A 25,718-nucleotide genomic window follows, 5' to 3' on the forward strand; every position below is an offset into this window, starting at 1 on the left:
GCGTCATTAGTAGAAAGAACTACACTCTAATATAACAGTGTTCTAAGAATCGCGTGGCCAAGAGTAATTGCTTTACTGGAGCCGGCTACAGCGTGTTGATTTAACGGCGATGCTCATTTGTCCGCGCACAATGCAACGTCGCCAAGAAAGGAAGAAAAATAAACAGCGAGTTCGCAGTCGCGACTCTGGCGAGCTTTCTGGAGGGAACGATGCGCAGTCTTGTCACCGGACATCAGGGTATTCCCGTGGGAGTGATGAATGATATGGCATCGCCGAAGGCTCCCCACTGGACGCGGTTGAGCTGGAAGTACGTCACCCAGGCGACCAACACGACGGTCCACAGCGAGGCGCCGATGGCCGACCTGATCACGTACGCCTTGATCATCTTCTGTTCCTCGAACGGCTGCCTGATGAAGGCCTCCCGAAAGAACCAGACCGCGTTCACCAGCCACAGGAACGGCAGCGCAAAGAAACCGCCCCGGTAGTACCACCGACACAGTCGCAGCTTCTCGTCATCCTTGACTTTGCGCAGATCCATGGCTTTTATGGACTCGGAGGCGTCGGAAATCGTTCGTCACGTGCGCACGGGGGCCTTCGAAATGTGGTAGATAGTGCAGTAAAATCGAGCGCTGACCAAACAAGAGCGTCACCTCATCCGCCTCTCTAGGCTCCCGCTGGATTGTGGTGGCTTATAGTGCGGCTCGTACTTGGCTCGTGCGGCAAAAATTGGGTATTAATGATGTCCATAGCCGTGTGGCTATGTCGACGATTTAGGAGCATGTAGTTTCGTTTCCATTACAAAACGCCTAAGCATTGTTCTTTTTTTTTTTTTGAGTAGTCCACCTCAGCTAGTGTGTTTGCAGCTGCTTAAAATTAAAAACTCGCGCGCCCGACATCAAAACAAAAGGAAATAACAGGTGCCACAGAACTGTTGAACTTGTCTCCATTTTGTGTTGCTGGGTGTGCCTTTTTATGCTAGCAGACACACAGTTGAATAAACCATTTGTAGGGCACCGAAGTAGGTTTCATCAAAATGACGCGCTCATCACATTAATTCCCACATGTGACATTTCTTAATTACAAGATTCAGGTGTAGCTGCACTGAATGGGCACACCTTCATGGCTCAAAGCTTCTTGAAAGAGCAGGACCAAAAAAATGATAGCACTGCTACAAGAGTCACCACAGTCACCCCTGAGGAAGGGCTCGAGTTGGACCCGAAACGTCGGGTTTTTTAAAGTAAAAGAAGTTTTTTACTTTTATAATTCATTGGTTGGTGTAACTTTTTCAATGATATTTTCTTCCCAACCAGACAGAATGCTGTCATATGTTCACCTTTAAGTAATGCGTTGTACTCAAGACTGGCAATCTGGCTATCCTTCATGTGTGGGCAAGTTAAACGAGCAATCAAACAGCTGCAGTTTCAAAACCAACCTTGTGCGTGTGTGTTATTGTGTCGTCCTCGTTCACTCTGCGCTGCTGGTTTTCCTTCTCCCGTGTAAAACAACAGTTACACAGACAATACCAAAAGAGTATCATCTGCGCCATTCCGTAAAATAGAGAAATTTCTTAATCGAGTAAAATATGAATTCACAAAAAGTGACCTTCGCACATCTAATTGAATGCCACATTTTCTCATTTCTTTTAAAATTGTGTGTGTGCATCTGTGTGGTAAAAAGGCATACTTTAAGGCTGTGCCTGTAGTACACGTCTGCACAGTGGTCACAGAGCAACACAGATATTTCAACACCCTCCTACTGCATGGTGACATGCAACAACATGCACTCCTTCTCTTTGTTTGACCATCTCTTTATTTATGTACAAGTCGTTTCAATTGCAACTGTCCCGTAAATGCTGCAGGTCTCCAAGCACTGGCCGGTTCGCACAATCAAGGTGCTAATGTATTTGCATTAATACAAAAAATGTTCTCAAGCTCTCAGCTCTGAAACAGTGATTCACAAGCATGCTACTTGTAAATGAACCTCTTTACGACCAATATGCAACAATTTGTACAATACAGTATCCCAGATAAAAATAACATCCCACATTTACAGTCATTGCATATTTCATACGCATGCATCAATGCACAAACAGATGCATCACTAGAACATACAATTTTCTCTCTCAGCAATGCTCACTTGCACCGAGTGGCAGCTAAGAAAGTGCATTTAAATATGCAGTAAAAACTCACTAATTTGCTGTCATTTGACCCCTTGTCAACTTGCTCAGACAAGCCTCAAAATATTGCAACTGCCAATTGCTATGAACATGCGATGCATAGGCTGTGCCGATCCAAAAATGACAAATGCTCAATGAAAAGAGAGACTTCAAGTGATCGAACAGTGGTTAAACAAGGGATGTTACTGCGGTAAATATTTCGACAACCAGCCTGCAGTTATATAGAAATGTCACACACGAAAGGTCTAGACCACAAAACACTATCTTGCTCACAATGTTTAAGCAAAAGCAAAGCAGTGGTAAGCCCAAGACTTGTTAACAAGCTTTTAAGCAAGTAGTGCAAGTCACCATAATGTTAAAGGGACAGTAAAGAGAAAAACTATTTTTCTTGTATAAGTAAATAGCCCCTTTCTCAATACCAAGATCACCACTCTTGCCAAGAGAAGATGCCTGGTAAGCGAGAAAATGAACAAAAAGAAAATGCAGGTGGTGATGCCATCTTGAAGCTCCCGTGCTAATTGCTGCGACATCATGTATTTTAACGGCGTCTACTAGGGCCCACATAGTTCTCATTCGGTAAAATGAGGTACACTGTCTCTGATGGGGCCAGGGACTTAATACAGAAGTTTTAGGAAATTTTCTTGAGCCAGTGTGACCAAAATAAAAAAAACACCGTGAAATCTGTGACATCACGCTGACATTAAAGCGGTACTGACACAAAATTTCGCGGCAGAGATAGCCTGCGAGATCGATTCCCGTGAACATGCATATATCATCTGCAAAATATCAACAGCGAATATAGTTGGAAGGTATTTTAAATGAATTTTGAAGTTTGCGTGAACGATCGACACCCTCGTGCTATTGACACCCTCAAAGGTGACCCTCGGTGACCCCCCCTACTTCCCTCACGTGACCAAGCTGCAACAAGTTACGATGACGTCATAGCCACCATTTGCTAGCCGCGTTCGCTCCAGCAGCATACTTCTCGGCGGCTGCTCGCGAACTGCGCGGAAGTGCGTCACAGTTCTGTGTGCTGACGTGATCGAGTGCTACACCCGCTAGTTGGTGATAGTTGCACCTGGAGGCTTTTCATTTTTGAAACCAAAAACTGACACTGGTCAGTAATGAGGAGCCTGTAATTAATTATCTGTCGCATGCTGCAGTGCTGCAGCGTGCGACATCGTTTGCTCAAACGATGTGTCGTGTTATTACTAACGGACCCTCAGCAACACATTGCAGCAAAAAAACACGAGGCCAAAATTTTTGTGTCAGTACCCCTTTAAGTGCAGAGATTTCAGTATGAAATTTCAAAATGAAATTTCAAAATGAAATTTTAACCTCCATTTTATCTTCTGTTAATAGATTTATGACGGTGAAATTAACGACAGTAGAGTTTTCAAAGTATACATTATCGGTCTAAACCGATTCATCGTTTCACTTTAGTGTCCATTTTTAAAAGGCTTCACTAACTGTCGGCAAACAGACTGTGCAAATACTAAACACACTCGGTGACCATGATGGGCTCTTTCACTGCAGGCGGGTTCTCTGGTGATAAATTCAAGAGACATGCTCAGCAGTATTATGCAAAGCAGAGTTATTTGGATAAGGACGTGCACTGCTGTCACCAAACAGAAAACTTCATACTGTGAGACCATCATCATTCTAGATCGGCCAAACCAACAAGGATTGTTACGAACTAAGCACGCACACATAACAAAAAATTCAAATAGATTAAAGCATACTTTTTCCCTACATAAAAGCAACAGACATTTGCTGAATTTTTTCTCCTTCCATTCTATAATTTGACATTTGGATAACTGAGATACAGTCGAACCCACATATAACGATCCCACATATAACGATCTATCGGTTATAACGGCCATATTTGGGTGCACTTACGATTTTCCTATGCTAACCATTGAAGCTGCGTCCACATATAGCGAACATTTTTCAAAGCCTCCTACTTTTACAACGAACACTTCAGACACGGTCGCGGTAAAAATATGGCGCATACGAAGCGAAAAAAAGGTTAAAAAGAGGCCTTCTAAAGCGTGACAGGGGTGCGCGCTCGCGCGTGCCCCGCTCCAGTTTACTCGCGACTAAGATACCCAGATCGGCGAGCACCGCATGCAGATTTCGGACGCTGCGAGCGAGGTCGCTCACTTTCCAGGTGTTTCTTCAGTGGTAGAATGGCAGTGAGGGAAAAAAAATAGTAGGCAGCATGAAGCCTTGCGGTCAGATTTCGCGCGGTAACCTTTCCTGACGCCGTTCTCTGCAGCTACGACCGCCTGCGATGAACCAAACAATGCCTTGGAACGCAAGAAGGCATAAATGCAAGAAGTGATAACCGCGATAACTTTCCATCGCAAAAAGGTTCACTGCGTCCCTAAACTCGTCGACGCCACAATGTGCCGCGAAGGTCGTCCGTCTTTTCGGTAACGGCAGAGACCGGTCGATCGGTGATAACGACTTCCGCGCGATTGCGGCGATGCCTTCGCGGATAAGCATCAGAAAAGAGCGAAGGCGAAGTGGCGGCCGTCGATGAACGTGCCATTATGCCGTACAGCCGACTACCTTATATCACAGTCATCTGTAGATATCTGCTCGGCTGCGCGTGTACGCCGTACACTGTGCATGGCGCGCCGTACACTGGCGGTATAAGGCCTGGCGGTACGAGCGCGCCATGCTGCCGTTCGCAAGTTCGCCGCCGCCGCCGCGTCGTGCGAGACCGCTTTAAAGTGCGCGTCGCTTTGTAGAAACGAAAGTAGCTCGCTGTTGTTGCGCGGCGCGGGCACCGAGAAACGTCGATGCACTGACAGCGAGCGTATACTGCGTGTTTGACTAGGTGACAACTGAAGTGCGCCGCGCATCATCGTGCAGGGCCGCGAGAGCATCGCGGAGACGTTGAGTGCGCGTTGCTTGGAAAATGCTTGTTTTCGCCGTGTTGAACGAAGAGGCTAGTCGCCGCACCCGTGCACGGTCCGGAGTGAAGCTGGCACGAAGAACGTACAAACGCGCGCATACGGCATACAGCAAGCGGCCCGGCAGTGACTCCGCGACCCGAGTAGGCGACGCGCTGCACGCAACTAGCCAGGGATGATCGGCTCCACGCCGCGGTACCGCGCTTCGGTGAAACGGTGTCAGCTCATTGCAAAGGCGGTTAATTCACTCGTGAACACGCAGCGGGCGTCGCTTCACGACGCGAAAAGGCTTAGCTTGTCACCGAAGGATTTGTTAGCACTTTAATAAAAGTGCACAAAGAAAAAAAAAACGGCTTGGCCGCTAAGCGCACGTTTTTAAGGGCGAGTCCATATACAACGAACTACTGATATAACGACCACTTTTCGCGACACTTTCGAGTTCGTTATAAACGGGTTCGACTGTAGTTCTCTGGCACCATCAAATTCAAGTTGATGAGGTTTTACTGTATGGTATCACACACACCAACTTTACAAGCATTTGTGCATTTTCCCTATCCTTTGCCTGTGCACACGAAGCTCGTTATAACAAAGGAACATTTAACATGAAAATATCTCTGTTATATCCCATACTCATCATAAGCATACTTCATTGACATGCTGATACTAGTGAGTAATATTTTACAATTCCTTTATTATATCTTACACAGTTTCCAACTAATAATCTGGAAAAGCTCAATTGTGGACTGCTTTGTGGTATGGCTCACTGTCCCCGACCTAGTGTACTTGACAGAAACTTCAGACACACTGCAGCACACCATTAGGTAATTCAGACTGCATCTGCACAACTAAAGAGAAAATATCAATATTCTGGCTTTGAAATGTTACCCACATTGCCACTGCACAGTCATCAACCATGTTGCCAGCATCCTTTCAAAATAATTTAGCAACGCAAAGTTTATGAGGTACTGACTGAGCTCTGCGAGGCAATCCAGTACTAACTGCCATTGCAGAAATTGTTCTGCGTTTTTCCTTTATGTTTTATTTTTTTGCTTGATCATATACAGTAGAACCTGTATACTATGCTTTTCATGGGACTGTGAAAAAAAAAACAGTGACTGAGAGACGTATAACACAAGCATGCAGCTAAAGTCATGAAAAAGTACTGCTAAATAAATGACTCATTGCACACAGCTCTACCTCAGAAGAACTTAAAGGACCCCTGACAGTGAGTTTTGTTTGCGACTTTTTTACTGTAATTTGTAGCTTTGTGTGTGGTAATCCCAAAATTGAATCATAAATGCTCTAACGTGTTGTATAATCAATGCTAGCGTCGTTATTTGAGAATAATTTTAAGTCAGTTTGAAACGCCCGCCTAAATACTATAAGAAGCTAGCGCCCCACAACAGGGTGCCCAAGTTCACATGCACTCAAGCCTTGGTGTCGTTGAAAGCGCATTTTTCGAATCGGGGCCCCGTGCGCGGTAAAGAAAGAAACGATGCAGGTGCTTCGGTATGTTAAGCGCATCCCCCCCCCCCTTCCCCAGGAAAAAGTAAAAAAAAATTCATCATCTCCCACTGCCCGCACCTGCCTTTTGACGCTGTCTCAGCACGTTCACGCACCCTGCACGCGCTGTTCTCTGCTTGCCGTACACGTGCAGCTTCACGTGTCGCTTGCTCTGAAAGTTTAGAAAGATCGCAGAGATGGAAAAAAAAATTACACCATCTCCTACTAAAGGGAAGCATGTGGGGATGCGAAGCAGCGCATGGGTCAACATAAGGTTCCGTTCATCACGGGCACCTTGCCCGATGTTAATGCGTCCTTGCAAGTGGAGCCCACCATGAATTCACTGTAGTTGCTGTTGCTGTTTCTCGTCCCGAACTCTTGTTGGAGCACGCCACGCGGGTTCATCGCGCGTCTGCAGAATCTCGTTCCCAGACGCCATCACGTGATTGCTGAGAAAGTGTAAGGGGGAGAGGCCACAGCATCTTACCCAGCCCCTTACACAGGCCCGAACGTGCTAGTGCATGCCAGCACACATCGTTTTGTCCGCGTTACGCCAAGGTAGGACAGCATACGGCAGCCCGGGCACCTAAAGTGCTCTGCACGTATCATGATCAAGGCGGTCGAAGAACGAGAGGAAGAAGACTTCTCCTTGGTGCGAGTGCGTGCGCAGGTGGTTATGCTAGGTGGTAGAAAGCGGACGGTCGCCAATAGAACTACGGACAAAGCCCAGCGCAAAAGCTGCTTCGCATCTAAAAAGCATTCCTGGCCGAAGCAGCCAGAACTACGTTGAGAGCAGCCCGACAACAGAGCGAGAGGGGTGACAAACAGCAGTCCTTACCGGGTGCCAGTCGTGGTATTGTGCACGCCCCGGAAATCTTTTCTGTCGTCGACAATACTTGCTTTACTCGTGGAATGCCACAAAGGGCCTCGGTCTACATCATACCAGCGGTGATGTTGCGAGGTGCTGCCAACTCAGATGAGCATTCACACTTACTTTAAAACCAAATTAAAATACCTTAAAGCTAACGTCTGGCACTAATAATCGATCAGAAGTACCCACGTATACAGGACAATCAAACAACACAAACATCTCGAGGTTTCAGTTTTGGTGTCAGGGGTCCTTTAAAGAAGTTCTTGATGGAAGTCCAGTTTTTCTTTTGCATCTCTGCCAGAACTAGACTCTTTTTGAGTACTTGGATGGGCTTGTGGCAGTCCACATCACTTAACACATTGAGCTTAGCAGCGCGACACCCAGCCTGCTTAGCTACTATGGTAGACGTTCATGTGTAGCAGATACATGTGACACCGGGTGAAGTCGTACCCATAACAATTTATTTCTTTCTTCTTCCGACACTTTGTAAACCTGGCCCCCACAATTATATTAGCACAAACAAATAGCTTTCAAGCAAAAAAGAGAAGTCTCTTCAAGAGGAATTTATGCGCAGTAAACCAACATGCCTGGGTTACAAAATCGCGCACTCTTCTATCCCAATCAGGATGTGCCACAGCTGGGGTCAAACGCCAGAATAGAGCGAGAAAAAGTAAACGTAGAGCAGAAACACGGGATACAACAGCAGTGGCCTTTTGTTCTGCAGTTCCTGTACACACAGCAGTGAGCCAGCACTGTATGTTGCCCACAGAACACCAAGCAGCTGCGACGAGAGAGAGAGACAAAATGTCATCAACTGGAATGAATAAATCCTGTATGTGTACAACCAATGAAACCAACAAACAATAATAACTTGTGGGCTTTACACCCCAAAACCACGATATGATTATGAGGGATGCTGTAGTGGAGGGCTCTGGAAGTTGGGTTCCTTTAACGTGCGCCTCACTCAAAGTACATGGGCCTCAAGCATTTTCACGTCCATAGAAAAAGCGGCCGCCGCAGCCAAGATTCGATCCCGCGACCTTCGGGTCAGCCGTCGAGCACCACAACCACTAAACCACTGTGGCGGGTACCAATAGACAATTAAGCCAAGGAAAGCATACGGGACATTGTTGTTTTTAACGGTAGTGCAGTGATTGTGACCTAAATTGAAAGGAATTAAAGTGGATGAGGTAGCACCCTCTGTCGTAGCTCAAATGGTAGAGCATCGGATGTGTAATTCAAAGGTTGTCAATTACGATCCCAATGACAGAAAGGGTGCCTTTAACAGCAAACCTGTTTATTTAAGCCAGCCGTAATGTCGACCCTGCTGCAAAACTATCATCATCATGAACGGCTACGTGCCACAGAATTTGGGCAAACTGCACTACTCACCGCTACGGCGTGGCCTGTAATAACCCTGATGGGTAAGAGAACGAGCACAGAGAGAGAGGGAGAAAGAAAGAGAGAGAGAAAGAAAGAAAGATATTCTTGTCGAAAGAAAATTCTTTACGAGGTGGGATTCGAACCCGCACACCGGCGATCCGAAAGTAAGCGTCCCAACCACTTAGCTATCCAGGCACACTAGCAGAGCATGCGAGCAGACCTAGAGAGTCACGGAGCGTCCTAAGAAAGTGCGTACTCCCGAGGAGGAAGCTGCGTGTCTCAGAGCTAGGCGTGTCAATTGACGGGGAGCACGAGCGGCAACGGGCCCGTGCTTCGCTGTGCCAAGCTTTGCACGGCTTAGTGCAAACTTAATAAACAAGTGTAACGGGCTAGTTGGTATAGATCCATCTTCGTAAGAAGCGCAAAACTACACACAGGGACAACAAGAAAGAAAGACACTACACAAGCGCTTGACTGCCACTAAGCGTTTATTCTGAGGCGCGACATATAAAAAGGAAAGAAAGAAGACAAACAAAAAGCCCACGTGTCATACCGGTTATTTGCAGTCAAGCGCTCGTGTAGTGTCTTTCTTTCTTGCTGTCCCTTTGTGTAGCTTTGCGCTTCTTACGAAGATGGTTAGTGCAAACATTAAATTTTTTTTCGTCCACTTTAATTCCTCTCAATTGAGGTGATAACTAGGGGTGTGCGAATATTCGAAATTTCGAATATTTTTCGAATAGTGTTTGCTATTCGATTCGATTCGCACTGAAATTTTACTATTCGAACTATTCGAACTTCCCAAAGACAAATGCAGTCAACGTCTGGTTAAAAATGACCCCTTCAGATTTTTAATATGCTTCACCTCATTACACTCTCGTATTGCGGCAAAGCTGCCTTTCAATCTCCGTTACGGTCGAACTTAGCCAAGAGAGAAAGTCCGGTTGGAAATGGTCCCTAGATTTTTAATATGCTTCACCTCATCACACTCCCGTATTGCCGCAAAGCTGCCTTTCAAGCTCCGTTACGGTCGAACTTAGGCAAGAGACATTCAACGTCTGATTGGAAGTGGTCCCTAGATTTTCAATATGCTTCACCTCCTCACACCCCCGTATTGCGGCAAAGCTGCCTTTTAAGGTCCGTTACGGTCGAACTTAGCCAAGAGACAGTCAACGTCAGTTTGGAAGTGGTCCCTAGATTTTCAATATGCTTCACCTCATCACACCCCCGTATTGAGAGAGGCACCTCCCGCAGTCAGAGTATGCGGCAGTCGCGGAAGCATTCGAGCAGAACTTTCAACCGACGGAACCACCAACATATGATCAATTTGTGCTCGAACTGAGAAGTATCATGAAGAAGCACGAAATTCGCGTAAATTCCCGCGGCGGCCTACGGCGCAAAGGCTGGTGGGACGAAGAGGTACAAAGGGCCCTTACTGCAAGACGAACGGCGAATCGCTTACACAGAGCGGCTGTTAGGACATCACCCGGAGAGGAGTGCATGAGTACCTGGGAGGAATACCTCCGCCTCAAAAGAGAAATGCGGGTCCTTGTACAAAGCAAAATAGCTCAGCATAATAACAAACAACTGCGAGCTATCACAGAGGCAGGGCGTAACGGTGCAAACAAGTTTTGGAAATATGTGTCTTCATTGGATCGCCAAACTCCGGCACCTGAAATTCGACACCACTCCAGCAACCTACCGGTCACCGACCTCGCAGCGCACCTCACGACCCACATGCAAGAGCTCTTCAATCCCACACATGACGAATCGACCTCAGCAGTAAACGGCGACCCAGATGAGCCTCACCAACCCAGTGAAGAGGACCACTGGCAGATAACTAGGATCGCTCTTGAGCGTGCACTCCCGCGTATCAGTGCAAGTACTGCTACCGGACTGGACGGCATACCGGCGGGCCTTGTGAAATGCCTGGGGAAGTCTGCTCGTGAACACCTCGCGGGAATCTTCAACACCATCCTCAAGAACGGCCCAATCCCATCCGACTGGCAATGCGGCAGAGTAAGCCTCGTGTGCAAGAGAGGAGGCGACGCTGGACTGCTGGGCGACTATAGACCAATCACGGTGACGAGCGTCCTATATAGACTCTTCGCTCAAGTCTTGAAGGGCTGGATGAGCGGCTGGGCGGAGAAGAGGGGCATACTGTCTGAACTCCAGAATGGCTTCCGACGGAACCGACGCCTGGAAGACAATCTTTTCGTGCTCACCCAGACCATCGAGGTGGCACGGAGAGAAACCAGAAGTCTGCTTGGATGCTTTCTGGATGTCGCCAAGGCTTATGATAGTGTGCCGCACGAGGAGTTTTTCCACCAGTTAGACCAACGACAAATGCCGCGCGTGTGGACAGACTTTCTCCGGCGGCTCTATGCAGATAGCTCGGTGGTAGCATGCTTCAGAGGCACCAGAACACAGCCTGTGAGGGTGACAAGAGGACTCAGGCAGGGCTGCCCTTTGTCTCCGCTGCTATACATGCTATATGTGGCGGGACTCGAGCAGGCACTCGTGGAATCGGGAGTTGGCTTCGCGTTCCGACTCATGATTGGTGGAGTGGCGCAGACATGGACGCTGCCCGGCTTGGTGTTCGCTGATGATCTGGTACTACTGGCTGAGTGCAGCAGTGACCTTCAGAGGTTGGTAACACTGGCGGCCGACCACCTGAAGAGTCTGGGCCTTCACTTCAATGCCAAAAAATCGGCCATATTGCAGTTTTCAGGCGTGGAGACCATTGATGTGCAGCTTCCCGACGGAGGAAGCATTCCGGTATCAGACAAGTACCGGTATCTCGGTGTCAACCTGTGCACCTCCGCAGATCTCTATGACAAGCAAGAGGAGCACGTTCGACAGGCTTCTGTGAGGGCCGCCAACGTGTTGCGACGGCGGAGCCTGTGGGGGTGCAACCGGTTTGTACTAGTGCGCGAACTGTGGAAGGCAGTACACGTGCCAGTGCTGACATTCGCCAACGCCGTCATCTGCCTGTCCGCAGCAACACGCCAGTGGTTGGAAAGAGGCCAGCGTGAGGTTGGGCGACTGGCGTTGGCGTGTCATGGACGTGTAGCGGTCGAAGCTGTGCAAGGTGACCTCGGATGGTCAAGTTACGAGGCACGAGAGGCAAGGAGCAAGGCGGCCTACGAAGGCCGTCTTCGCCTCATGAACGACCAGCGGTGGGCCCGTCGTGTATTTAGATACACAGCTATCAAGGGCATGAACACACCATGGCGCAGGCGTCTCCACAATCTGTGCCGCAAGTACTCCCTTTTTACTGACCCCGTCCAGGAGGACAGTGAGAGAAAATGGGCAGTAAGAGTACGGAATAGAGTGCAGGAAGCTGAGACGTCGGTGTGGCAGGCGGCTATGGAGCAGAAACCTAGCCTGGCCCTATACAGAGCCCACAAGACCACCATCTCCGCCGAACGCTTATACGACAATAGTGCCGGCAGTGCACTTCTGTTTGAGGCCCGTGCTGGAGCGCTCCGCACTCGGGTGTATCGGCGTCACTTCGACCCGTCGTTGGCTGACGGCACTGTGCAGTGCAGGACATGCGGGAAAGACGAGGAGAGCATTGAACACCTGGTGCTTCACTGCGAACGCCTCTGTCCTCGTCAGACAGATGGCGCCACACTACCGGAGGCACTCGGTTTTGTGAAAGACTGTGGCGCATCGGGTGAAGGCGGCAGCCGCGATACCAACGTGCACCCCCTGGCAGCGACAGCAATCACAAAAGCAAGGCTTCTGCAGTGGTGGTCAGGGAGACAGTGAACAATTGTGATGTTCATGGACCTGGTGTGATTTTTCTTTGTTTCTCTCTTTTTTTTTTAATTTATTTGTTTCTCGTTCCGGTCAGGACACTAAAAGGTGCCCCCCCCGGTATAAAGGGGAAGACCACAGACATCATCATCATCATCATCATGCGGTCGCAAATGTATTAACTCAAGAAAACGCTGGTTCCAATATGGAGATGAAAGATGTGGCAGAGTTGGGGACTCAATTAATGCTGTTTTGGAGCTGAAATTTGGGCAGGAAGTCCGAAAAATCGGACGCCGAAGCTTTTTAGCATCCAAAATTTCAGATGTTCTTATATATCGACGTCTACGAGGCAGATTTGGAACTCCGGACTTGAAGGGAGCACACCCTTGTCCGCCACATCAATTGGCCTTCCACAGCAGTTGACAGAGGAGGAGAGGCTGAGGAAATGGCACCTCTGCCTATCACGTGTAAAGTGTTGTCGGCAACACTTTGGTTGCACCAAATCATGTACATAAATACAATTCGGCCTCTACATTGCCTCACTCTTGATAAGAAAGACAACTATGAAATATGACCCCACCAACGCTTCATCAACCTAGCGAAAAAAAAACACTTTCATGTTGCGATCTCACAAGAACATACTTAGGGATTCTCTGCAACTTTTTCTGTAATTTCACTTCGAATTATTCGAAAAATGTATGAGAAATATTCGAAAATTATTCGAAATTATTCGATTCGATTCGCACTCAATCTTTATTATTCGAATTCGCTTCGCACCCAAAATTTTGCTATTCGCACAGCTCTAGTGATAACCATTACACTACACCTAACAATAACAAATAATGTCCCCTATGCTTTGCTTGGCTTAATTGTCTCTTGGATTCATCTGGTTGTGTCTAACAAGAAATAAGCCCCTCGAACAATTCCCCTTTTTCGTACTGTCTGTGCACAAGCTTATAGAGGGATACTGAGCTAATAATTTGTGATCGTTTTAGATGAAACTTGCTGGGTGTTTGCATATTTGTGTGCCGATTTCAAATATGCAAATAATTTTTAGTACGATATGCAGTTTTACAGTATCATATAATTCACAATTCACAAAATGGCTTCATTCAAGCAAACTTGATGTTGGTCACTATCAGAAAAGAATGATTTGAATTGTCCGTAATATATCACCGACAAAGTTATGTACTACACAGGCCTTTCTTACATATACAGTGAAACCTCGTTAATACGTACCTGCCGGGAGCGCGGCATAACTACGCACTAAACAGTAGTATGCATTAACCACCAAGTACAAATTTGCCTCTCCTGGCGTACGCCATCGCCGCCAGCAAAGAAAAAAAGAGTGCGGCAGCAAATATTGCCTAAACTACCCACTGCAAAGCCTTTTCTTTCTTTTTGCCAAAGTGGAGAGAAGATCCTGCACTCTCGCACGACTGCCCGATAGCGCGCGGTGGCCGCCACGCGGCCCACGCCAAAGAGCATTTCGAAACTATTACAGGGTCCGGGATACTCAGTGCCCGACATAGCGACAGAACAGACAGTGTCTGCATTCCGCGATAAATGTGTATGCGTCTGTGCCGCGATCTACTACTAAACGAAAACGGACACGCGGAACGGCTGCGTGGAGCCGATCGTCTCCTGGGTAGTTGCGTGCAGCGCGTCGCCTACTTGGCTCACGCCGTCAGTGCCGGGCCGCTTGGCATACCGCACGCGCGCATTAGTCGCGGGAGTGTTCTTCGTGCCCGCTTCGCTCCAGACCTTGCACAGATGCGGCGAGTAGCTTGTTCAGATTACGCGGCGATGTCGTGCTTCCTCCGCGACGCTGTAGCGGTCCTGGCAGCAGACGGAGGTTTGTTGGGTGGTCGCCTAATAAAAGCGTGCAGTATGGTTACAACAGCGCTATGCTTGCTGTACCGTACGCGTGCGTTTAGCGTGATAGCGTCAATGCAGCGAGATTTCACGGCGTCCGCGCCCCGCAGCGCTCAACTCCGTAACAGCGATCTGCTTTCGTTTCTACAAAGCGGTGCGCGCTTGAACACGGCCCCGCACGAGGTGGCAGCGATCGGCGGCCCAGCACGTTCAGGTTGTGGCCAAATAAAACCTTGCAGTATGCTTAAAGTAGCGCTGCGCTGCACGCGAGCCCGAGCAGATAGCTGAAGATACTTATTGTGATAAGGCTGTCGGCGCTAAGTCATGCTGGCGCGTTTGTCGGTGGCCGCCGCTTCGCCTTCGTTCTTTCCCGATGCTTACCTGCAAAGGCGTCGCCGCAATCGCGCGGAAGTGGGAATCGGTGATCGACCGATCTCCGCATGTCTCGAAAAGACGGGAAACCTTTGGCGCCTCACTGTGGCGTCGAGAATTTCACTGGTGCAGCAAAATTTTATGGCAGAAAAACTTATCGCGGTACGCGTAGGTACGCACTAACCGGTAGGCATAGGGCGAACCACTACGGCTTAAGCGGTCAGCGAATGCATTGGGCTCTATGGGACTCGGCCGGGGATTCGTCGCAACTACGTTTTAACCGTTAGTACGTTTAAAGCGGGTACGTATTAACGAGGTTTGACTTAATGAACACGCCTGGCAAATGGTTGTTTGCTGTGAACAGTTTTAAATTGCGCACATTGTTTTGCTTTCTTTTCAGGTTAGAGGATAAACCTGTTTTTATGTTTTAGGAATTTTCAGTGAGTGGTGCTGGCCAAAATGTGAAAAGCACTTCGAAATTAGTGATGTTATACTGACACACCAGTGATGGGGGTTTCTACTTGAGATTGAAACAAAACACACCTTAACCTTGGAGAAGGCATTTGCGGGGAAATTATCTCTTAAGAACAGGGATTTGAAAAAAGAATGTTACGTGTCCCTTTCAAAGTTATGTTACAGCACCCACAATACCTGTAATTACAATAACAAAATACGCTAGTCCCAGTAAATATGAATATGAAGCAACATGCGAGGAATCTGTCTGCTCAAACAAGACTTGTGGACAGTGCCAGCTAGTCACCTTGAAGGTCAACTCCACATAGTGGAACGGTCTGACCAGAGGCAGAGTAGTCGCAGTAACCACGAGGGGCAGGACAGAGTAGCCAATCACGCCTAGGCACTGGGAGTAGCTCACCTGGAAAGGGAAGAAGAAGAAATGGCTGAGAAGCTCTGCTGCAATCTCTCATTGTTCATCTCAGATTGATCGAAAACACAATGTTAAAGGTATTTTCTGCAACACACACACTTTCTTGTTCCTTCATATTGTGCACACATCTAACGATTGGAACACTTGCCCGATGGCATCGTTTCTATTTCTGATCACTCGCTTTTTTGTCATACTTTATCTGTGCACTTACATTGTGATAATCCTGCATAATCATTTCATGCACCTTTCCTTTGAAATATTGCTTTGACATTTACATTTTGCTGCTAATATTTTATAATGTGTTTATTTCTGTTCTTTTTTCCCAGGTTTTGTTTTTTGTTTTACTTTTATTCGTCATATTTAATTCGGCACTAATATTGTATAACATGTTTCATTTATTACTGTTCATTACTGTTATTTTCTGCTTCAGTTTTGTGTCATTCTCTTTAAATATTGTTCCAAATTTTCTGGCACCATTTTTGTATAATACTGCTCATCACATTTTTTTCTCTCGTATATTTGCACCCACTCCCCTCTGCAATGCTTTGGCAATTGACGGTATGTAAAATAAACAAATAAATCACACATTTGGCAACAGCAGTTAGGGCAATATCTATAAAGCTTAAAGTCTAAATTTCAGTTTGCCAGTACTAAATGCCCTTGCTTCACTATAGTTTCTATGCTTTTGAGTGCATTCACTATTAAAGGAGCCATGCAAAACCTCTTCCTCAAAGCTCAGAACACGCCAGAGAGAGTTTACTGCCTTTCCACAAACATGTTCTTGTAGAAACTTTTGCAAAATAATCTTATAATGGTGGGGACATAACGAGAGCAATATTTACCTCAGCATAACAGAATTTTTCCTCTCAGCCAGTGGCGCTGATTGTAACGCTTGCCTTCATTCTTTTATCTTTTTTTTCTCCCCCCGTAATGCACCTGTGGTAGCCCTTATGGCATGGCAGTGTCAATAAAAATGGAAGGATGCATTAACAACTGCCTCTTCCCCATTTATGTAGAAAAGTGCAAGGGTGCACATGCATGCATACACTTTCCAATAATAGTCACAAACAACCACTGAATGGCCAATGGCCTACGATATCATAATCATCATCTCATATCCACCTCAGAATGAAGGCATCTCCCAATGATCTTCGACCCACCCTGTCCTGCACAAGGTGATTTTATTTTAAGCCTGCAAATTCCTTAATTTAGTTGCTCCACCATACAGCACAATAACATATTTAGCTTGCATGTTCGTGGACAGTGCAGCATACATGTATTGGGAATGTGTCATAACCGCACTTAAGAAAAAGGAGCGCTCTTCACTGGTGAAGTAAGCAGGAATGCATAAGCATAATGTTGAATTTTGTATTGCATCATCAGCCACAACCGGTGAAGCACTGCACAAACTGAAATGTAAGACGCAGATGTGGCATTGAACTGGTAAAGCCTAAGCATCCATGGTAAAATTAAAATGTGTCAAGCACCTTAATGCATCAGCTTGCACACGGAAAATTCTTCAGGGTGTTCTATTCACACAGCCAACACTTGTCTCCATTGCGCAATGGCTACAGTATCGAGCTTCTGAACTAAAGGTCTAGCAGAAACATAGTTTATTTTCTCATGTTTTAGATTACTCATTCATTTATTTATCTGTTCTTTTTTGTGTTCTGATTTTTCTTTTAATCTCCATTTAATACTTTAGGGGGCCCCACTACAGTGAATGGACAACTGACACAATTGCTTCCTGGACTTTTTGATCATATGAGCCTTCTAATGCTTAGGCATCATCACGGTGTTGCAGTGTCCCTGTAAGTAGGCAACGTGCAAAGCACAGCTTCAACCGCAGAGCACAGCCAAGTACCTAGAGTCATGAGAACGAGCAAAATATATATTTCCAGCTTTAATTACAATTCAACAATGACATGTCCGCACAGCTGTAAACTTTAATGTAGTGAGAATACACTTGTCATGGGATACGTATGCCCTTCATAATTTTCTCAATAGATACAGCACAAAACCAGCAAGAAACTGGCAACAGAGACTGAAGAGCAGTTGAGTGGCTTACCAGTGACATTTCTGTTGATAATTTTGCCTGCTTCAGGAATTGACCTGAATAAGCTCACTCATAGCAAACGCCTCTCTTCTATACATATGGCGTCTTATGCTGCCAGAACGGGAGAGCATCCACTACCATCCTCTTTCAATTGTGTAGTTTTGAAATACTACTCTCGTGCCATCCCCTTCAACACATTTAAAACTTAGTTGCAAACAGAATCTTTCCTTTGTAAAGCCTCATAAACATTTTGTTACGCTCAGAATCACGCACTGCTCTGATGTGACACACGATATATCTCTCACCTCTCCACCCAGAACTCGAGCCAGAAGGAAAATGACTAGTGATCCAAAGATCCACATGGTGACAATCCACGAGACCACCTGCAAACAAAGTCCCAGCTTGGCATTGTCTCACCAATGAATTTCGTTCAAATCGGTTTAGAACATCCATTCTTGTTCCATTGCATCAATATCTCATTCCAGATTAATCTGGTATGCTGATTTATATTGTAACCCCTCTCAGTATAGGCAAACCTTCACTCTCAAAAAGCATGTGAAATGTTTCATATTTTAAAAACTACATATTGTACTAGAAAAATCGCATACCTCAAATCAGCACATGAACAAAATTAAACTCCGCAAGTTTATCCAAAATAAATCAAGAATTAAAAAAAAAATTTTTGAGAGCAGCACCCCCCTTATAACGAGGCAAAGAATTCATTTTTGTTTTTTTTTTTCGAGTTCCAAACTTAAAGTCAGGCGCATCAGCATAAGTGAAGATTGCTCTCTTTCTACACGTCAGGCTAGGAAAAAACTTGGAGAATTTGGAAAAGTTCAAGACCTTCAATTCAAACTGCACTACACTGAACTGTGTGTGAATAATAAGTGTTATTGTTGTAACTTTACAAATGACAGTGGGAGATAATGCAGCGTTAGAGGCCTGGCCTAGCTGCACAAGCGTTTGGCAGTGCCCGCAGAATGTGATGTAGTGTTCTGCAAAAAAAAAAAAAAAACATGCAAGAATTTTTTGGTTTCGGTGGTGAATGTAGGTTATTATATCCAATAACGCAGCAATTTTACTTTCTTAAACAAGGTATCAAATATGTCTATATGTCTATCTCCATATGAAGGTCAAGAAGAATTACAATTGGAAGCGGTACTGGGATCAACACCCAACACCTCCACCACTTTGGAAGGGGGTTTATTGAACGACGTCGGGTGGTAGACAGAAAGCCGACACAGCGAAAAACAGTCCAACAGGCTCAGCGCCAAGGGCTTGCGATCAGCAGTCCCGCTTCGCACCAAGAGAGTGTCCCACTGGTGAATGCCTTGTTCCTTCACCACGACACAATTACTTTTTTATATCCAACACTTTGTTATAATCCATTCTGTCACAACAAGGTTTGGTGTAATAGTACTACCGATTCCAAGCAACCCATGTTTTCTTTCAACGATAGCTTTCTTTTACCATCAGTAAATACCTAAGTATGGCAAACATACCAAAATCTCTACAGCGATAAAGTTCCAGAAGAGGATTCAATGAGATATTAAGCAATTATTCGTATATCATTACTGAAACAAATCATTTTTTTTTTATGTGCTATAGCCCCGAGGGCTAACGTTCTGTTACCAAAGTGATAGCTAAGGTTTTTTTCAAGCTTACTACTACCATTAAAACATTTGGTTACTCAAATTACTTATGTAGGATTTATTTCACTGCTATACATTCTGAGCATACCCTTTATTGTAACTTTTGTCTAGTATTATACTGTACTGTTGTAAAGAAGTAGAAATTTTAAGGGCTCGTTTTTCTTTGTTATACACAATATTAATGAGAACTAACACACAATAATGCCAAGGAAATTATAGGGGTCGTTATTAGTAGTAAATGTAATGTAAATGTGAAGAAAGAAAAGTGGACTTTCTTGTACTTTCCTTTGCATTATTGTCTGTTAGTTCTCATTAATACTGTACTGTTGTGCCACACTGTTGCACTAAGTATTTGCATTGCTTTGGAGCCTTCTTCTGTATAATGATATGTCAATGCATGTGTATATGTACTGTCTTTCATGTGAACCAAGCATGAGTGATGATCTTCAAATGCGAAACTAACCGAGAACTGGCCATAGATGGAGACGAGCGAGAAGAGGATGACCACCAGCAGAGGTCCCCAGAAGTCGGGGCTGTCTCTGACCAGTTGCCGTTTGTAGCCCATAAAAGGAAAAGGCAGCAACACACAGCACACCTTGTAGTAGATGTCCTTCAGGTCAATGTCCAACTCCTCTCTGAAAGGAAGGCACTAGCTTCAACTGACGTCCCATTCCCCTCCGCAGTTTTGAGCAAATATCCGGGCCATTTGTGATCATCTAATAACAGACCGAGGGAATTAAAAGAAGTGCACATATCAATTTTACAGGCTAAATTAACTTCAGCACAAACTTCGCAAGCTTATGTGAAATGAGTTATGTTACGAGTTATGACTGACAGCATTTGACGAAACGGTAACCTATTTCAATTTAAATGCCAAGAAATGACAGGTGGTTTATTTTGCCAGACTTGTCATGATAGCCATCACGAAAACATCACCTTTAAAGCAATGTAAGTCTGATGTTGAAGACATTACTGTCAACTGCCTTTGGAAAATGTCTACACATTCACCTTCCGAAGTGTGGCTGGGAGACACAAATGTGCACATCCCTGCTAGCCCTGGCGTCATCTAACACGAGAAGACAAGTGGAATCAGGCAGACGATGGATGAGCTTGTTGCCATCAACGCTTCCACGAATAATCATGTGATCCCCCGACACTAGGTGTCTGAATTACATCACTGAAAAGTTTTCCGCACCAGCTGGCGGGAATTTCAATATTGGGAACTATGTGATAGAAGTGAGATAGTGACACGACCATGCATATTACTGCTGTTATTATCCCCAAAAGCTGTGTAGTACCCAAGACAAGAAAATCATTTGGTATCCACACTTCTTTAACATAGAAGAGACACACAAAGTGCTTGTCATGTGGTGCATAGCACAAAGAACATAGTTCACAGCGTGTGTAGTAATGGCATTTATAAGAAGGGATGTTCAAACATTACTCAGCAAGCGTGTCAGTCTATCACTCTCTCTCTCTCTCTCACTCACTCACTCACTCAGAAAAATCACGCAAATTGTTTCAAAAACCTTTGTAGAGTGCACTGAGAAAGAAACACTAATGAATTGACTTGCAGCACCGCCTACAATACATTTCAGTTTATTGCAGACACGCTGGCTGCTAAAAAAAAAAAAAAGAAACTTGCTGTTGTAGGTGCACAACTGCATTGCAAAGTTACCAGCAACTAAAGCGGAATACCAAACTATTTCTGCATAATAAATGTGCCACAATGAAAAGAATGGGTTGGATACTCACAAGAGAGGAGCTTTGTCATCGTCATCTGCATCGTCCACCTCGAGCAACCATCCGAGGCCTTTCTGATGCAGGAACGACGAACCAGGCATGGAAGATGCAAACGAGGTGTCTCCTTTGCCACTGTGTGCGGAGGACCAAGGATCCATCGTGCCAGTCAGGCGACTGTAGTCTGTTAAAGCATGCGACACCATTGTGAATTTGCGCCATACAATGCCTTTTCCAACTAAATGGTAAGAAACCCTGGCATAATCCTTATTACAAAGAGAATGTGTGTACTCAGTACCTTTTATTCAAATCGGAGAATATGGCTAGTGGGAAATACTAACTGGACAGCAAAGGTGGAGACAGCACACAATACTGTAACGGGACAATCAAAACACACGGATACTCAACACTATACTTTTCGAATGCTCAAACCGTCGCCATCCAAAAACAGTCTCTCTTCATCCTCTTCCCCTGTCATCCCCTTCTTTAATCTGCGGTGTTCTTTGCCACCATTACAATATCAATCATTGCTGTGCAAACAATGAACCACCATTAGGTTGCCCAGTCTTCTCGCCCCCTTCAGATATCAGCTTTGCTTATGGATGGGTACATCAAATTTCAAGTGAACGGTTGCATGTCTCTTCAACCAGACTATCAGTACTCTCAAGTTTATCTCCCTAATTTTATGTAACAGTAACAAAACGACATGGTGAATATTGGGCGATTTCATGGAACGTCTCAACTACACTGCAGTGCTTTGAGAAGATGCAGTTAAATGTCCTCAGTGATAAAGCAGTTGCGCTGCCTGGTGGTAGCAAACACTACTGGTACACCAATCATATTCTCTCCTGGTAGATCGAAGGGCGAGTTGTGTTGGGAAAAATACTGTGTGTGGGCCAGCTCGTTTACCATGACTTGCATATGGCTAAAGAAAAAGCTAAGCACAAACATGGGGACACCAAGATAATCACGAAGCTTGCTAATGATTGAGCTTATCTTGTCAGAAGATCTTGTGCCAGCAAGCCCTCTGGGAAAGATGCGTGCTTTCGACCAAAATTCAGCACAAACACACAATAGTTTATTACTTTTCTTTTGTACCTTTATGCTGATGTACATCTTCGGTTCAATGCACTTACTTTACACCATCAGGAAATAAGCCTTCAGTTGTTACTGCACCTTGTGACTGTACTGACATCTCTTTATATGTCCATTATGTTCTCTAATATTGTCAAGTCAAAACATTGGTGATGATGATGATGCTCACATGGCACTTCAACTACACATGTATCTTCTGCCTAATGATCCAAGTGACGGACAACCCTGTGATGCTGTACGCCACTCAATGTGGTTGTGTCGCACTCAAAACAAATATGTCATTGACATTTCGTTAAGGCATTACGACATCAATAGTCGGCTTCAACACACATGCATATATTTGCGAATGGTTGGCCGTTACCACGCGCCTGCACTCGCCAACAAGGTCTCATGTGCTGTTCAGGGGTTATGGGCAATGAAGATTACATTAAATGACGCCAAAGAAAAAAAACAAACAAATGAACAAAAAGCTACTCGTAGTAAGCCCCGCCTCCACCACTGATGGATGCGCGCAGTCGGCCTTCCACGAGTGACGTCAGGGCTCAAAGCACAAAAGTCTTCTGCCGTATTGCGTGCGTTCGCCTGCTTGACTTTACATAGGGCCTTGTCAGCCTCCGCAAGGTTACTGAAGATTTCCAACGCATACTATGCGCAATCTACGGCGGGATACCACACTAGAGTTAGGGGCGCGAACTGCCGTACCGGGGCTCGAAGTCGAGGTCGCCATGAAGACGAACTCGTCCAAGGCCTTGGCCGGCGGCGCTTGGGGCGAAATGGTCGGTAGAGCCGTTGCCACTTTCGCCGTAGCCGCGGCGGCAGCTTGAACGACAGGCGAGTCAGCGTCAAAGCCGTTCGGTTCGTCCGTGTCCATGGAGATTTTGACGTAGCTGCCAGAGCCCGTGGAACTCGAGTCCGAGCTCTGTCCATTGTCACTGTTGCTGCCGTGAACGGGAATGTCCATCATGCTCAACGCCAATGCAAGACGTGTGCACGCGAAAGAGTCTTGTTAAACTCGTGTTGACGGTATCTACGACACAGCTGCTAAAAGATCACCTTAATCGTGGCTCATTCATGATGCGTCGACGCGTCCACTGCCACGAAGCGGTTTCGGTATCTTTCCCGATACGACTTGTAAACAGTGCTTCTGTTATAAATTCATGGTGAGCATTTCCTTATGTAACATTTACGTCGAGAGGACTCTGTGAGCACGATCGAGCAACATACGCGGCAGTAAACAAGCGATGCTGGGTTACACGCCTTCACACGCGCAACGAAAACAAAACCTGAAAAAAAAATTTAACGGGTTTGCCTGCGTTGCCAAGCGGCGCTACGTAATACTTAACCGCTGCCAATTTTAGCGAAATGCATGATAACGTATTTTATTACCTAAAAGAAAGCTTTGTAGACAGTAAAATTAATAATAATAAACACATATTAAAAAGTTTAACATGATTGTGATGACTAACTGCAGCTGAAATTTTTCTAACAATGTTCATAGCGTCACATCAAACGTCACAAAAAAGTGCGGGAAAAAGAGTGCGCGAAATGGGTCAAGCAATTTAGCGCGCTTTCCTGACAGCGACTGAAACAGCCGCGATAAACTGCGGACTGGTGCCTTTTCCTTGGCTTTGGGGTGTTTTTTAAAGTACTATTTTAGCTGTCGACACAGCGAATAATATGACGCCGCTAAACGGTCCGTGAGCTCCTGTTTGGCCATCGCAAGTAGGACGGATTCCCTTCGTTGCTGGGCGGCCGACGTCTCTCTTCCCGACGAGTTTTGTCGATGGGAACGCCTTCTCACTCGAAACTCGGGTCGGCCCGTCATCGTTGCCCATATGTTCGTTCAAATTTCCCGCCGCGCCGCTTCTTCTCCCGAGACAGCCTTGTTCGTACGCCATACTCGGCCGAACGCAATGCTCTGCGCCGACGTGACGCTTTTGTACTGCTTTGTTCAGAATTTAGTGCAGCAACAACGAAAACTGTTAGTGCTGTTAAATCAAGGTGTGCCCTAGTGGGGGCATCTTGTACTTGCGACTGCTGAATTAACACCACAATTAAAGCACGATTCACAACGAGGGTCGGATGTCAACAAGCATTCTGCGGGAAGAGCTTGAGCGAATGAGTTTAGTATAGTTGAACCACTTTTAAGCATATACAAAAGAGCGAACATAGGTATCTAACAAAAGCGATGGGAATTCAAGGGTTGTTGCCGTTCGTTCAAAAGGCGACGAGGCCGGCAAACGTGAAAGAATTTAGTGGGAAAACTGCAGCCGTGGATACTTACTGCTGGCTTCACAAAGGCGCGTTTTCGTGTGCCGAACGACTTGTGAAGGGTGAAAAGACCGATGCGTGAGTAGCTGATTCGAATTGCTACATTTGCTGCCCTGACTTAGTGGTCGTGAAGTTTGCTCACTAGAGACGCCGGCAATTAGCTCAGACGCTAGCCGCGCGCTAGCCTGCAAAAAGCTCAGGCCGCCTTCACTATCCAATTTTTTTCTTGTTTGTTTATACTTCGTACAGAAAAAAAGCAATTGCCAAACACCGCGCGTGCTGTTTACGCTAATTTCTGAGTGAAGTGTATAGATGTCATTGTCGTTGTTTGTGCATCTTTGCTTAGGTATGTGAGCTACTGCATGAAGATGGCAGACCTGCTCATCGAGTCCGGCGTGCGGCCGATCTTGGTTTTCGACGGACGGCATTTGCCATCGAAGAAAGGGACGGAGAAAAAGCGCAGGGAGTGAGCGGAAACCTTTTCTCACTGTTGTGTCATCTGTTCTTTTACTTATTAGTATCCATTGCCTAACTAATTTGGTTCAACGTTCTTTTTCAGACAGCGGGAAATCAACAGACAGAAAGCAAAACAGTTTCTCATCGAAGGAAAGATCCAGCAAGCACGGGAATGCTACCAGAGAGCTGTTGACGTTACGTCTGCCATGGCTCATGAAGTCATCGTGGTGAGCTGTCATTGTTCTCATTTGGAACAACAGTGCTTTCGACATATTCTTTAGATTTTTTTGCATGAAGTTTAGTCGTTGGAATGGAGATATGCCTCTAGGCGTGGGTACATCCATGTAAAAAGGCACAATGCCAGCCAATTAAATTACAATAGACATAGTACAAATTTGGGTTGGTATTTAATGACATGTACAATCCCCGTGCAACTGCTTTTGTGAAAACATGTTTATTCATCTTTATTGATTATCAGTACAGATGGAGGTCCCAGAGTTACAAAAGGGGACCTCCTATTTGTGATTTCACAATATAGTAATTAATACATTATGGCAAGATAGCAATGGCAGACATCAGAGTACATGAAGTTAATAAGGCAAATCATCAAATACATGAAAGGTGCTTACAATAATTAAAGCTTTTAGTCAAGTACAAGGAACTGACATAAGTGCTACACATGAGTCAATAAAAAGGTGCTTA

The 25,718-nt window shown here is 45.7% G+C and overlaps 3 protein-coding genes across 3 annotated transcripts in view; 1 reads left to right on the top strand and 2 right to left on the bottom strand.

Moving 5' to 3' along the window:
* Positions 1-56: 56 nt before the first annotated feature.
* LOC119401288 (gamma-secretase subunit PEN-2) lies at positions 57-661 on the bottom strand. The gene has a single exon (XM_037667978.2). The coding sequence runs from the start codon at positions 536-538 to the stop codon at positions 233-235; it is 306 nt and encodes a 101-aa protein (XP_037523906.1). The 5' UTR covers positions 539-661; the 3' UTR covers positions 57-232.
* A 7,249-nt stretch (positions 662-7,910) lies between these two features.
* LOC119401289 (protein YIPF4) lies at positions 7,911-23,528 on the bottom strand. The gene is made up of 6 exons (XM_037667980.2): positions 22,992-23,528; positions 21,210-21,378; positions 19,918-20,089; positions 18,108-18,185; positions 15,621-15,734; positions 7,911-8,252 (listed from the first exon to the last, which is right to left on the bottom strand). Exons 1-6 carry the CDS (start codon positions 23,251-23,253, stop codon positions 8,115-8,117), a joined length of 933 nt encoding a protein of 310 aa, XP_037523908.1. The 5' UTR covers positions 23,254-23,528; the 3' UTR covers positions 7,911-8,114.
* Positions 23,529-24,462: 934 nt separating this feature from the next.
* Positions 24,463-25,718, top strand: part of LOC119401290 (exonuclease 1-like) — a 14,074-nt gene continuing 12,818 nt past the window's right edge. The window contains exons 1-3 of the mRNA XM_037667981.2: positions 24,463-24,638; positions 24,907-25,026; positions 25,120-25,243. Coding sequence (XP_037523909.1) covers positions 24,478-24,638; positions 24,907-25,026; positions 25,120-25,243 — 405 coding nt within the window. The 5' untranslated portion in view covers positions 24,463-24,477. The remainder of the gene's footprint in view (positions 24,639-24,906; positions 25,027-25,119; positions 25,244-25,718) is intronic.

This window comes from Rhipicephalus sanguineus, chromosome 8 (assembly GCF_013339695.2).
Source record: "Rhipicephalus sanguineus isolate Rsan-2018 chromosome 8, BIME_Rsan_1.4, whole genome shotgun sequence".
Taxonomy (NCBI): domain Eukaryota; kingdom Metazoa; phylum Arthropoda; class Arachnida; order Ixodida; family Ixodidae; genus Rhipicephalus; species Rhipicephalus sanguineus.